At 36.7% G+C, this 15,389-nt stretch overlaps 2 protein-coding genes and 1 long non-coding RNA gene across 5 annotated transcripts in view; 2 read left to right on the forward strand and 1 right to left on the reverse strand.

The window, feature by feature from the left end:
* LOC141378489 (uncharacterized) overlaps positions 1-15,389 on the reverse strand; it is a 182,725-nt gene that overhangs the window by 114,054 nt on the left and 53,282 nt on the right. The window lies entirely within an intron of this gene.
* Positions 3,575-6,646, forward strand: cyp1c1 (cytochrome P450, family 1, subfamily C, polypeptide 1). The gene is given in 1 exon segment (NM_001020610.2): positions 3,575-6,646. A coding segment is annotated over 1 exon segment (1,572 nt). The 5' UTR covers positions 3,575-3,819; the 3' UTR covers positions 5,392-6,646.
* Positions 10,411-15,077, forward strand: cyp1c2 (cytochrome P450, family 1, subfamily C, polypeptide 2). Of its 3 annotated transcripts, none has more exons than XM_073926848.1 (2): positions 10,411-13,439; positions 14,447-15,077. In XM_073926848.1, exon 1 carries the CDS (start codon positions 10,594-10,596, stop codon positions 12,136-12,138), a length of 1,545 nt encoding a protein of 514 aa, XP_073782949.1. In that variant the 5' UTR covers positions 10,411-10,593; the 3' UTR covers positions 12,139-13,439; positions 14,447-15,077.

Genomic DNA, 15,389 nt, shown 5'->3' on the forward strand with positions numbered 1-15,389 from the left:
CTTCAGCAGCTCAAACACTCTAACGCCCTATTCACACAGGGCGTCAGCGTCAACGCTTCCCATTCACTTTGAATGGGTGACGTCAGGCGTTGCCGAACTGCATTGTGGATCCGTCGGCGCCGCTTACGGAAGCGTCAGCCAATCAGATCGCTGTATGCAAATACACCAGCTCAGACAGTGGCCTATTGCTGACTGAATTTCATTGGCTGACGCTTCTATGACGATCGTTTCAGCTCCAACTTCAGACACGCCTTCAGTCAAGCGTTGACGCTGAAGCCCCGTGTGAATAGGGCGTAATGGCTAATAGACAGACGGCTGCTTCTCACTCAGGGCTGCTATTTATGCTAATGAGGGAGAGATGGGCACTAGTGGGTGGGGCTTTCCCCCTCTGATGACACGTACAAAGGGAGAATGTCAATCAAAGGGTTTCTGCAGACTGTGCATATCGTCTGATTAGAACACATCTAATTAATTCATGATAATCATTAAAGGCTAGATATATTCACACACTGCTAAAAGACACACACCGTGTTCAAACCCCTATAATCTGTCCCCTCTAAGTCCTCTCTTCCAGAATAAAGTGTCTGAATTGTGGTCTCGGAGAGAGGATCTGCTTTAGTGCACGTTGTATGAAGGCATGCTTGCAATTAAGCAGTCTCTCAATGACTGCAAACCCAAAAACACATGTGCAAATTCATGCTGAAATTGTGACAGGAAAATAGCCGAAAGACACCCTGGCAAGCCTGTGGATGAGATCAGAGAGCGCAGAACATGATGCACAAATCGACATGTGAACGCACTGTCAAATTATGCTCTTAAAGATCATTTATAATCTTTATTGTTTCCTTCTGGCGCGCAACGCTGACATTTGTGCTGAACATCAACTGTTTGTACTTGGAGATTCAATTTATGACATGCTAAATTACGCTGGAAGGATATTAAATGATTTATTTTAATAACTGTGTACGTGGTTGCCATAGGTATGTGCAATAACTGTACTATCATAAATATTTTATGATTTGTGCATGATTATTATCATGACATACAACTGCTATTCCAGTTCTGGACTTCACTATAAGTATCAAAACATTCAGTCATTCATGTTCTTTCCAGCTTAGTCCCTTTATTAATCAAAGACCCCCACAGTGTAATGAACCACAAACATGTTTTACGCAGTGAATGTCCTTCCAGCCGCAACCCAGTACTGGGAAGCATCCATACACACTCAATCAAACACACACACAACAGCCAATTTAGCCTATAGCGCATGTTTTTGGACTCTGAGGGTAACCGGAGCACCCGGAGGAAACCCACACGAACACAAGGAGAGCATGCAAACTCCACACAGAAACGCCAACTGACCAGCCGAGGCTCGAACCAGCGACCTACTGCGCCACCATGTTGCCAAGTATCTTTACATTACTTTATTAATTTCTTTTTAATAGGTCCTATTTCATTTAAATTCCAGAAGATTCAGAATAATAAACAAAAAATAGCTTAAATATAATTCATTTATTCATTCTTGTCGGCTTAGTCCCTTTATTAATCCGGGGTCGCCACAGCGGAATGAACCGCCAACTTATCCAGCAAGTTTTTACGCAGTTAAACTTGAATATAATAGTTTAATAAAATTAAATCTTGTCATAGGCATATCAATCAGGCATATTTATAACAAGAATCATATATAACAAGAATGACATATTAGAAGACCAATCTGATCGCATGAATAATCATATTTAGAAAGAAAAAAATCATATATAAATCATAAAATCATATATGTACACACACACACACACACACACATACATATATATATATATATATATATATATATATATATATATATATATATATATATATACATATATATATATATATATATATATATATATATATATATATATATATATATATATATATATATATTTATTTATTTATACAACATTTCTGTCTGATTCTCAAATCTGATTGGCTGATAGCCAACATACAGCCAGCTAAAAACAGACACTACAGATCTAAAGTTGAAAAGATGCTTGCTCAGCTGTTTAACTGTCAGCTTATGATTTGAATCCAAGGTAGAAAAAGAAAGTAGTTCCTCATTCAATCGTACCATATCGCACTGCTATTCGTGTGATATATATATATATATACACAGTTAAAGTTATTTGCAATTTCCCCCAATTTCTGTTTAACAGAGCAGATTTTTTTCAACATATTTATAATCATAATAGTTTTAATAACTCATCTCTAATAACTGATTTATTTTCTCTTTGCCATGATGACAGTAAATAATAATGGAAAAAATATGATCAGACATACTGTGAAAATGTCCTTCCTCTGTTAAACATAATTTGGGAAATATTAAAAAAAAAAAAAAATCAAAAAAAATCAAAGGGGGACTAATAATTCTGACTTTGACTGTATATATATATATATATATATATATATATATATATATATATATATATATATATATATATATATATATATATGATCATACATACATACATACATACACACACACACATGTATCTATACTATAAAGTAGTATTTTTATGTTTATATATGTTTATATATATATATATGTTTATATATATACTACTTTGAAGTAAATTTAACCATAGTTATAGTTAATCTGTTGTGGTAATCGCATTACATTGCATGTAGTTGCTATATGCAATGCAATGCAATTACCATAACAAATATAAACAAATCCCCCAATACTGTTGCTTTCAACTGTAGGGTATATTAACCACAATACACCTGTTTACTGTAGTAAAAACTAAAATAAACTACAGTTTTTATTACAGTTCATCAGATTACTTTAGCAAACTGCAGCATTCATTAATATAAAGTTTTACATTTTATTATACATACAGTATAACATTACTATAGTTTACACTTAAGTATTTTCCAGTAATTACTAATTATTATCAAATATTTTATTATTAAATAAATGATAACTATTATTGTATTTAAATGACTATAAAGCATTTAAATTACATCATACAGAGCTTCCCAGAGTTTCAGAGTGCACTTGTGGTGTTGCATAACTCCTTGCATGCATACTTTGCCGTTTTCAGGGTTTATGTGTACAGTGTCTGCAACACTCTGAGCTTATTTATTATGAAACATTCCCCAAACAGTCTGGGATGCCGTCGATGATCGCATCGTGCTAAAAATAAACTTCTAATAGTCCTGCGCAAACCAGAACAGAAATAACGATAGCAAAAAAAAAAATCCAGTGTGCCAGATAATGAGATGAAAAGAGTTGCTCAGAAACTTTCTGATACATCATTATATAATGCATAGCGCATAATATGCCACAAACCGTCAGTGCAATCATAAACATCCCCGACTGATCGCGTGCACTCCAAATAAAGCTGAATTTCGCGCTTTTTTTTTCCCCCCTGGTGAGTAAGCGTGGTTTCCCCGTGCTCAGCTGCACACATGCGGTCAGATCTCTGCAGATCCAGAAGAGCAGCAGGAGCAGGAGGAGGAGGAGTGAGAGTATATGGAGGCCGGCCCCCTGTGCTGCAAACATATATAAATGACATGCATGCAACCTAGAAGCCCAGAAAACTCTCAGCTTAACCTGGAAAAGTGAAAGAAAACTCAAACTCTGAGTGCATGACAATATATTTGACCAGATTAACTGAACTCAATGCAACTCAAATAGCAGCTTGCATTTAGATTTTTGCATATAAATATCAGAGATTAAACTTTTTACTATTGATATCAGCACTGAACACCAGCGATATCAACAGTTGAGCATTTTATTTTATCATCTGCTCAGAAGAATACACTTTGGGAAGAATAATGGAGGCTGAGTTTGGACTGAAGAGCAGCAGCATCATGCGGGAATGGAGCGGACAGGTTCAGCCAGCGCTGATAGCATCCTTCGTCATCCTCTTCTTCCTCGAGGCCTGTCTGTGGGTCAGAAATCTCACCTTTAAGAAAAGACTCCCAGGCCCCTTCGCTTGGCCTCTGGTGGGCAACGCCATGCAGCTCGGGCAAATGCCACACATCACTTTCTCCAAGCTGGCAAAGAAATACGGAAACGTCTACCAGATCAGACTGGGCTGCAGTGATATCGTGGTTCTGAATGGAGATGCGGCGATAAGGAAGGCACTCGTTCAACACAGCACCGAGTTCGCAGGACGACCCAATTTTGTGTCTTTTCAGATGATTTCCGGCGGGCGAAGTTTAACATTTACAAATTACAGCAAACAGTGGAAGACGCATCGGAAAGTGGCACAGTCTACTTTGAGAGCATTCTCAATGGCGAACAGCCAAACAAGAAAGACTTTTGAGCAACATGTAGTAGGCGAAGCAATGGACTTAGTCCAGAAGTTTCTCAGACTGAGTGCTGATGGACGACACTTCAACCCTGCACATGAAGCCACCGTCGCTGCTGCCAATGTCATCTGCGCTCTGTGTTTTGGAAAGCGCTATGGCCACGATGATCCAGAATTCAGGACTCTTCTAGGAAGAGTGAATAAATTTGGGGAAACCGTTGGCGCTGGAAGCTTAGTAGACGTCATGCCTTGGCTGCAATCTTTTCCCAACCCTGTAAGAAGCGTTTATCAGAACTTCAAAACTATTAATAAGGAGTTCTTCAATTATGTGAAGGACAAAGTCCTCCAGCATAGAGACACTTACGATCCTGATGTAACTCGTGACATGAGTGACGCCATCATTGGCGTAATTGAGCACGGGAAAGAGAGCACGCTGACTAAAGACTTTGTTGAGTCAACGGTCACTGATTTAATTGGTGCAGGGCAAGATACTGTATCAACAGCAATGCAATGGATGCTTCTGCTGCTTGTTAAATATCCATCAATTCAGAGCAAACTTCAAGAGCAGATTGATAAGGTTGTGGGTCGTGACAGACTCCCGTCAATAGAAGATAGATGCAATCTGGCCTATCTGGATGCATTCATCTACGAAACCATGCGCTTCACCAGTTTCGTCCCCGTCACCATCCCGCACTCCACCACCTCAGACGTCACCATTGAAGGTCTCCACATCCCCAAAGACACCGTGGTCTTCATCAACCAATGGTCGGTCAACCACGACCCTCAAAAGTGGAGCGATCCGCACATCTTCAACCCGTCCAGATTCCTGGATGAGAACGGAGCACTGAATAAAGACCTGACCAACAGCGTGATGATCTTCTCCACAGGTAAGCGGAGGTGCATTGGTGAGCAGATCGCCAAGGTGGAAGTTTTCCTGTTCTCTGCCATCTTGTTGCACCAGTGCAAGTTCGAGAGAGACCCGTCTCAAGATCTCTCCATGGACTGCTCGTATGGTTTAGCACTGAAGCCGCTCCATTACACCATCTCCGCCAAGCTCAGAGGAAAACTATTTGGCTTGGTTTCACCGGCATGAGTTAAAACATCCAGTCGAATGGGGAAATTATTCGCCCTCCTGTGAAATTGTAATTATTTTTTAAATACAGAGATGTTTAACAGAGCCAGGACATTTCCTATGATATATTTTTCTTCTTCAGAAGAAAGTATTTCTTTAAGATTGGCTTTTATTTTTTCACATTTCCAACAGAGCAAACCACTGTTGTCCGATCACCTGCATAAATAACCTAGTTAAGCCTTTAAATTGCACTTTAAGCTGACTATGCTAGCATCTTGCTTAATAACTAGTCCAATATTATGTGCTGTCATCAAAGCAAAGACAATTAGTCATAAGAAACAAGCTACTGAAGCTATTATGTTTGAAAGCATCATCTGTGTCATCAGCAATTGGTAAATAAATACTTCCGATTTCACAAGAGGGCTAATAATGAACAAATGTATTCCACATAATAATGAGTATAATAAAGCTGCACTGAATGCTGTCTAGTATATTTAATATTTAATGAGTATTTACACAGTTTATATGTTTATATGCAATGAATTGATTCAACCGCATCCTTGTTGTCAGGTAATTGAAGAGATTCTTCAGCTCTCCCGAACCGGGTTAACAGTAATGTTTTAATTGCTTTTAATGTTTATAAACATCCTCTATGCTTTTAAAATCATGTCGCAATATCAAATGTTTATGGTCAAATGCAAAGCCACTGTCACTGTAGACACATCGGTTATTATGCAACATTATGCAATTGTTTGTAGATGGTGTTGAGTCATGTTAATGGGCAGCAGCTGTTGGAAAGACTTTCACTTCCTATGAGCCTGACTCGGATTTGGAGCAAAAGTGCATTTAATTATGCTTGCGTAAAACTGTATAACAATGTGATTATGTACTTCAGGTATTAAAACATTTATACAACTATAAAATATATTCTCTATAAAAAAATGCATTGATGTTCCTAAATGCTGCATGGGTCAATAATTGAATTTTTGTGTGTGTGATCATATTAACCTGATTCAAAACCTAATTTAAAGTGAATCCATGCACAAACACAATCCTTAATCTCATGTACAAAGCCGGCAGAGTAAATTTAGAGCTAACATTATAAGATATATTCATGCATCACATTGCATTTCTAAAGGTAAATGTTTACACTGAATGTTTTGCAAGCTCAGTGCATGAAGCTTTCTGAAGAAAATCAGTTTTTTTATGTCTAGGAATGTCTTCTTATTACTATAAAAAAATAAGCTATACGTTGAATAAATAAAGTGATGATTTACAACATGTTTCTTTTCATTTTGGCATGCACAAAACACACAAATAAAAATCACACAGCATCTAAACGGCCCTATTAATGTACACAAACCGTCTGCATCTGTCTTCACTTGCACGCATTGTCTCTTACTGTTAGCTTTATGGCCAGTGTGCATTAAGTTTCAGATATATTTCTGCAAAAGCCACATCTTTAAAGTCTAATTATCGTATTAAAATTCTAAAACAGTCATTACTCTTAACTACAGCTCATGATGAATACACATTGTTATGGTGCACGTTTAACTTCATTGTTATATCTGCTCTTTGTCTGGGGGATTAAACAAAGTTACAGACTGAATTCCAACCGTGACTCGATTTCACTATAGCATTCATCTGGCATCACATTGTGGGTTTTAAACAAAAATTTGGCCAATTAGAGCAGGCCTAAAGAGCTCATTTACTACGGTAGACAATACATTCTGTAAAAAATAAAATGACAGCATTATTTGGTTTATGGTTTTATTCAACTTAATGGGGCAAATCAGCACTTTACAGCAAGACATATATATATATATATATATATATATATATATATATATATATATATATATATATATATATATATATATATATATATATATATATATATATATATATAAGTTATATAGACAGCAACAGCCATCATTAAAGAGACTTCAAGCTATTTTCATACTCAAAGTACAATACATGAACACACACTGCTCCAAATGTCCATTTAAACAACTTTTCCAAATCTATTTTTTATTTATTAGACATCAAAATAGCCCAACAATCATCTGTATGTGTCATACATGCTACAGAATTGTTTATTTTCCAATATACATCATACTTTTTCTTAAGTTTGAACTCTTAGTGTGTAAGGTCCACCCAGTAGGCCCAATGAAGGTGTCCACTGGTGGATGAGGGTTCACTGCGTGTTCGGCCTTACCAGCGCACAATGTTGTTTCAGTTCAACTTTAACTCATTTCTGACTCCAATTTGAATTTGAGGTGGTTTAGGATATTAATATATTTATCTTTAGAGTCCAATCATAAAACATTAAAAATATTATATCAATATATAATTTAGACAAATGTTTGAACCTTTTGTTTTCACTCGTATCTATTACATTTGTTCATTCGGATGCTCATGTCGCTCAGAGGAATCACCCAGGCCGACAACATCCCTCACGGTCACACTCTCATCAGTCTTGATTATTAAACAGAGGTTATAGGCTCCTTTGCTTGCTCATTCTAAAGTATTTTTGATTAGTCACCCTTTCATGTACACCCTTAAGTAAAGGCAATATCATTTCTAATCAGAGGTCAGGCCATTGTTATAAATCATGAGCATTATTATTAGTATTATTATGATCATCATCATAATCATCTTCATAATTATCATCAGCATTTTTATTATTATTATCATAATCATAATTATCAGCATTATTATTATTATTATTATTATCATCATTATAATTATCTGCATTATTAATATAATAATAATAATAATAATAATTATTATTATTATTATTATTATTATTATTATTATTATTATTATTATTATTATCATTATTATTATTATTACTATTATATTAATATTATTATTATATGCACTTTTTACACTCAAAGACACCTTACAATAACAAAAAATCTTTAGAGCAACAAACATTATTATAGCCGAACACAATCTAAAACAAACACTCCAAAGCTTATATCTAAAAAAGATTTTAAGGCAAAATGTTTAAAGTTCATACCCTTAAAACACCATTAACAAAATTGCACTGAATAATGACACTATTAAATTGTGTAAAGCGAGTTTACAGCAGTAGCATCTAACTTTAATTAATGTGAATGTGCATTGAAATAATGTAGTCACTACTTTTTATTTAAGAGCATACTTTACATGCCAATTTGCATATAACAGCTGCACAAATAATGTTGTATATAGTAATATAGCTGTACATACACTTGTCAATTTGTGTATTTGCATTTACTACTTCTATTTTTAAAATATATTTATTATCTGTTTTATTTGATTTATTTTTTTTGTCCTGTCTCTGTAATTCTGTTGCACTGTAGGAGCCCTGTCAACAAAACAAACTCCTCATATGAGTGAAAATGCCTGGCAATAAAGCTCTGATTCTCTATTTAGTCACACTACAACATTTTTGCTATTGATCAATCATTAACTGCCTATTAATAGTTATCAAGGTAGTCTGGTTTAGGTATTGAGGATTGGGGATGCAGAGAAAATCATGCAGAATATGTGCTTTATAAATATTTATTAAAAGCCAATATCTTAATAGCAGGCAGGTAATAATACACTAGTTAATAGTGAGAATTGGTACTTACACTAAAGTGTTTTCTAATATTGATAACACCATAAACGTTCAGTAATAGCTTAATGTGACTATTTTCAATTTCACAAGGTTGTTTTTACAGAATTAATGTTGTGGTATAATTCTAATACATTCAGTTAAATAGACTTAAGCATTCATTTAGTTGTTCAAGCGTAAAACGAGATGACAGTAGCAACAGGCTAGCGCAGAAATTCAATTGAATACTGGGGTAAAAAAAGTCATATTTTAAAGACATGGCAGGGGGAAATGGAGTTTAATGCAGTGCTTCTTGTCCGATCTGAGACCCACTTCATATCGTATATCTAACAGGCAGTGAAGATCACTAAGTTTTAAAGAAATCAGTTCTTAAACGTGACAATTTTGACAGTTCACCGGAAGACCTTGAGCTGCCTGGCTAAAAATGTAAGTGTGTGCATATAGCCCATTGAATCTATTATTAGAATTTTATATATATATATATATATATATATATATATATATATATATATATATATATATATATATATATATATATATATATATATATATATTTGTTTTTTCATATGGGATATATTGCATTTGATAATAAAACATCAAATAATATATATATATATATATATATATATATATATATATATATATATATATATATATATATAATTTGATATTTTATTATTAAATGCAATATATCCCATATGAAAAAAAAATTCTATAGTAATTTCTAGCAAATATAGTTTGTGCACTATATTATAGTAAAGTACTTGTGTTGTGATTCTATAGCTGATAATGTAACGCAACAACTACAGTATTTAATCTGTTGGGGTGATTCTTTAGATGCTATGGTAACACAACTATGGTTATATAAACAAATGCGGGTGTCACGGTGGTGCAGTGGATAGCACGATCACCTCACAGCAAGAAGGTCACTGGTTCAGCAGGGTTAGTTGGCATTTGAGTGAATGAGTGTGTATGGATGTTTCCCAGAAATGGGTTGCAGGTGGAACGGCATCCGCTGCGTAAAACATATGCTGGATAAGTTGACGGTTCATTCCCCTGTGGCGATCCCTGATTAATAAAGGGACTAAGCCAAAAAGAAAATGAATGAATAAATGAAATTCAGTAATACTATAGTATGCTGGAGCGTTCACTAACAATGAGTAAGACGCTATTATGCATACAGTATAATACATTTATTATAGTATAATTCAAAAGCACTACAGTATTATTTTTCATCTGGGATTACACATAGTTGTCTGAAGTGTCATGCATCAGTGGATGGACCAGGAATGCGTTGGGAGTCCAGTGTGTGTCCAGGCTTCGGCCGTAATGGGTGGAGAGTCTGAGAAAACTGGGGAGAATAAAAACAAACCTGTGTCCCAAACTCCTCCTCCTCTACAGATATATAACCCAGTGTGTCAAGCCAGAAATCTGCATTCCTCTAATTTGGTCATCTTTGGACAGACACCGCAGCTCTGTTAAAAAAAAACCTGAGCCATCCTCCGGTAACCCTCCAACTGAAGAGGGCAGAAAACAGCAGGGCGTTGAGGCTCGTTTTTAAGATGGGGAGTTATTAATACAAACCTTGTTTATGCTAAATTAACTATTGGGATAGCATGGCGCAGTCGGATTCAGAGTTCAGCATCCTCAAGGAATGGAGCGGACAAATTCAGCCGGCGCTCATTGCATCGTTCATCATCCTCTGCTGTCTGGAGGCTTGTTTTTGGGTTAGAAATATCACTCTTAAAAAAAAGAGACTTCCGGGACCCTTTGCTTGGCCGCTTGTTGGAAACGCCATGCAGCTCGGACAAATGCCACACATCACCTTCTCAAAACTGGCAAAGAAGTACGGAAACGTCTACCAGATCAGACTGGGCAGCAGCGATATTGTGGTTCTGAATGGAGAGTCTGCCATACGCAGTGCATTGCTTCAACACAGCACTGAATTTGCAGGAAGACCCAACTTTGTGTCATTTCAATACGTTTCCGGCGGGACCAGCATGACGTTTGCCAGTTATAGCAAGCAATGGAAGATGCACCGAAAAATCGCTCAATCCACCATTCGCGCGTTCTCAAGTGCAAACAGCCAAATGAAGAAATCCTTCGAAAAGCATATTGTCGCTGAAGCTGTGGATCTAGTGGAAACATTTCTAAAGATCCAACATTTCAATCCCTCACATGAACTCACGGTGGCAGCGGCTAATATAATCTGCGCTCTGTGTTTCGGGAAGCGCTACGGACATGATGATCTCGAATTCAGGACTCTCTTAGGAAACGTGAATAGGTTTAGCGAAACAGTGGGAGCTGGAAGTCTGGTGGACGTCATGCCTTGGCTGCAAACGTTCCCCAATCCCATAAGAAGCATTTTTCAGAGCTTCAAAGATCTTAATAGTGACTTTTTCTCCTTTGTTAAGGGTAAAGTGGTGGAGCACAGACTAAGCTATGATCCTGAGGTGATTAGAGACATGAGTGATGCGTTTATTGGTGTAATGGATCATGCAGATGAGGAAACGGGTTTGACTGAGGCTCATACTGAAGGCACGGTGTCTGATTTGATTGGTGCAGGTTTGGACACTGTTTCCACTGCGCTTAATTGGATGCTTCTGCTGCTTGTTAAATATCCATCAATTCAGAGCAAACTTCAAGAGCAGATTGATAAGGTTGTGGGTCGTGACAGACTCCCGTCAATAGAAGATAGATGCAATCTGGCCTATCTGGATGCATTCATCTACGAAACCATGCGCTTTACCAGTTTCGTCCCCGTCACCATCCCGCACTCCACCACCTCAGACGTCACCATTGAAGGTCTCCACATCCCCAAAGACACCGTGGTCTTCATCAACCAATGGTCGGTCAACCACGACCCTCAAAAGTGGAGCGATCCGCACATCTTCAACCCGTCCAGATTCCTGGATGAGAACGGAGCTCTGGATAAAGACCTGACCAGCAGCGTGATGATCTTCTCCATTGGGAGGAGGAGATGCATTGGCGATCAAATCGCAAAAGTGGAAGTTTTCCTGATTTCTGCCATTTTGATCCACCAGCTGACTTTCGAGAGCGACCCATCGCAGGACTTGACTTTAAACTGCTCTTATGGTTTAACACTGAAGCCATTCGATTATAAAATCTCTGCCAAACCCAGGGGAAGCATTGTAAATTGAGCATTAATTAATTTGTGCTGTCTAACCCACTGCCTATGATCTACTACACTATGCAGAGTCAGGTATGTGCTTCACATGAAACATAGTAAAAGCATTAAGGTACTGTAGATTATACATATAGTCCACCATGTAGTTAATAATGAAGTGTGAGTGTAACTAAATCAAAATAAATAACCTAAATAGAAACAAAATTGGCATCATGAGCAGTTCTTTGAACTTTGAGACAATCATTGTGCATTATGTATTTGTCAAGACCAAAATTATTCATACCTCAGGCAAATTCTGACTTAAAGTTGAGCTCAAATGTAAAAAAAATCTGAGAAGTATTTGGTCGCACTTTATATTAAGTGGCCTTAACTAATATGTACTAACACAGGAGTTAATAGTTTGTTACAATGTACTTATTGTGTAAATGCATGTATTTACTGTGTACTTATGCTTGATTAAATACATGTATGTAATTACATCTGTAGTTAACTTTTGTAACTACATTTGTAAATACACTGTTGACCATCCCTTACACCTTAACCCACCCTTAAACCTACCCACACCACCAAACCTGTCCATAACCCAACCTCTATCCCAACTCAAAAGCACCACAAGTGTTCTCAAATACATTATAAGCACAGTAAGTACATTGAATTATTTTTTTGATGTAAGTACATAGTAGTTAAGGACACTTAATATAAAGTGGGACCAAATATTTTGCTCTACAATAATGCCTCTTGTACGTCTTCATTTTATCTTTTGGGAGAAGCTTGTGTCATTTCCAGTCACACAAAACAACTTGCTTGCAAGTAGCTTTAAGTCAGAATTTGCCAGGGCTTATTAATTAATAATTTCAGGCTTGACTGTAGATGCAAACAAACAAAACACGTTTAAACATTGAAAACCTTTCTATGCATCCAAGGAGTCCAAAAATACTAACTTGTTTTTCTAGAGCAAAAAATACATCTTCAACCCGTCCAGATTCCTGGATAAGAACGGAGCTCTAGATAAACACCTATTCAAACAGCGTGATGATGATCTTCTAAATTTGGAAGGAGATGCATTGGGGATCATATCGAAAAAGTGGAAGTTTTCCTGTCTTTCAAGAGCGACTCAACACAGACTTTACACTGCTCTTATGGTTTAACACTGCCAAACACTGCCAAAGCCAGAGAAGGCATTTTAAATTGAGCATTAATGCATGTGTACTTTAAAACCCACTGCCTATGATCTACTACACTATGCAGAATCAGGTTTGTGCTTCATATGAAACAGTAAAAGCATTGAGGTACTCTACACTCTCAGAAATAAAGGTATGAGCTGTCACTGGGGTGGTACCTTTTTAAAAGGTACACATTTGTACTTAAAGGGTCCATATTAATACATCAAGGGTACTAAAAAGTACAAAAGTGTTCCTCTTAAAATTATTAGGAACTAATATATACTTTTGAGGTACCAATATGTACGGAACCCCGAAAGGGACGTAGTGGAGGAGAAAAAAATTGGCTGGGTGAAAACAAAATAAAAAATGGGTGGGAGGAAAATATATATTTGTAAGTTTTTGCGTTCTCTCGCAAAGTTTTACGTTCCCTCGCAAATATGTTTTGCGTTCCCTCGCAAAACTGTTTCTCCTCAAACACTTCCTGTTCACTTCACTCACGTTAACCCTCCCGTTTTTGCCGAAATTCTCCCGTATTTTACCATTCTATCCCACTTTCTTTACATTACCGTGCATCGATCGTCGCCTTTCATATGCTACCTCTGAACCAGTGAATGCATGTATAAGCGCTGACTGACAGAGGCGCTTCATACAATAAACTTCTGTTATCAAACAAGTGAGTTTATTGTATGTCAGTCAGCGCTTATACATGCATTCGCAGGTTCAGAGGTCGCAAAGTGAAAGGCGACGATCGACGCACAGATTTACTGTAAAGAAAGTGGGGCAGAATGGTAAAATATGGGAGAATTTCGGCAAAAACTGGAGGGTTTACATGAGTATAGTGAACAGGAAGTGTTTGTGGAGAAACAGTTTTGCGAGAGAATGCAAAACATCTTTGCAAGATAACGCAAAACTTTGCGAGGGAATGCAAAACTTTGCGAGGGAATGCAAAACATCTTTGCGAGGGAACGCAAAACTTTCCGAGAGAATGCAAAAACTTAGAAATGTTTATTTTCCTCCCACCCATTTTTTTCTTTCACCCATTTTTTTTTTCACCCAGCCAATTTTTTCCCCTCCACTACGTCCCTTCCGAGGTTCCGTTAATATGGACCCTTTAAGTACAAATGTGTACCTTTTGAAAAGTTGGCACCCCGGTGACAGCTCATGTACCTTTACTTCTGAGAGTGTACATTACAAATATAGTCCACTATGTAGTTATTATTAAAATGTAATATGTAATAATAACCTAAATAAAAACTAAATGGTATCTTCAGCAGTTTACTGTACTTTGAGACAGTCTTTGTGTATTATGTATTTGTTAATCTACAGTTTAACTCTCACTTAAAGTTGTGCTCAAATGTAAATAAAAGCTGCGAAATATTGTGTTCTACAATGACTCTTGTCATTTTAAATTGAGCATCAATTCATTTGTGCTGTCTAACCCACTGCCTATGATATACTATATGCAGAATCAACTATGTGCTTCATGTGAAACGTAGTAAAAGAAATTAGGTACTCTAGATTATGAATATAGCCCAATATATACATCATTTTAAAGTGTAACTAAATCAAAATCTCAAATCAGTTTTGAAATGGTTGTATGTTGTTTTGACATAAAGGAGCCTGCTGGATTGTTGACTTCAGGAATTGTGTAGTTCATAAAAAAAATACATGTTTACTGTAAAGCTGCTCTGAAAACATTCAACTTTTTCCAGGTACATCTTGGTGGACTGGTCTTGTAGAAAAACACCCCAAACGTATATTAATAAACCCCTTCTGTAGGTCTTGTAAATTGCAGGTCTAAATGTATTTGCTCATTTACTTTTCCACTGCAGAGGTGGTGGAGCCTAAATAGCATCTCTTTCTTCACTTACACACTCACACACATGCGCACACACACACACACACACACACACACACACACACACACACACACACACACAAACTTTAAAACACTGTAAAAGCGTCTGCTAAATGACTAAATGTAAATGACAACTTGAGTCCAAAATATTGTAAAGTATTTCATCAAGATGCAAACGATATTGTAATCTTCCGTTCATTCAAAATACAAATGTAAATAATGGTCTTATATGCTGAAACTGTA

This window comes from Danio rerio, chromosome 17 (assembly GCF_049306965.1).
Source record: "Danio rerio strain Tuebingen ecotype United States chromosome 17, GRCz12tu, whole genome shotgun sequence".
NCBI classification, from domain to species: domain Eukaryota; kingdom Metazoa; phylum Chordata; class Actinopteri; order Cypriniformes; family Danionidae; genus Danio; species Danio rerio.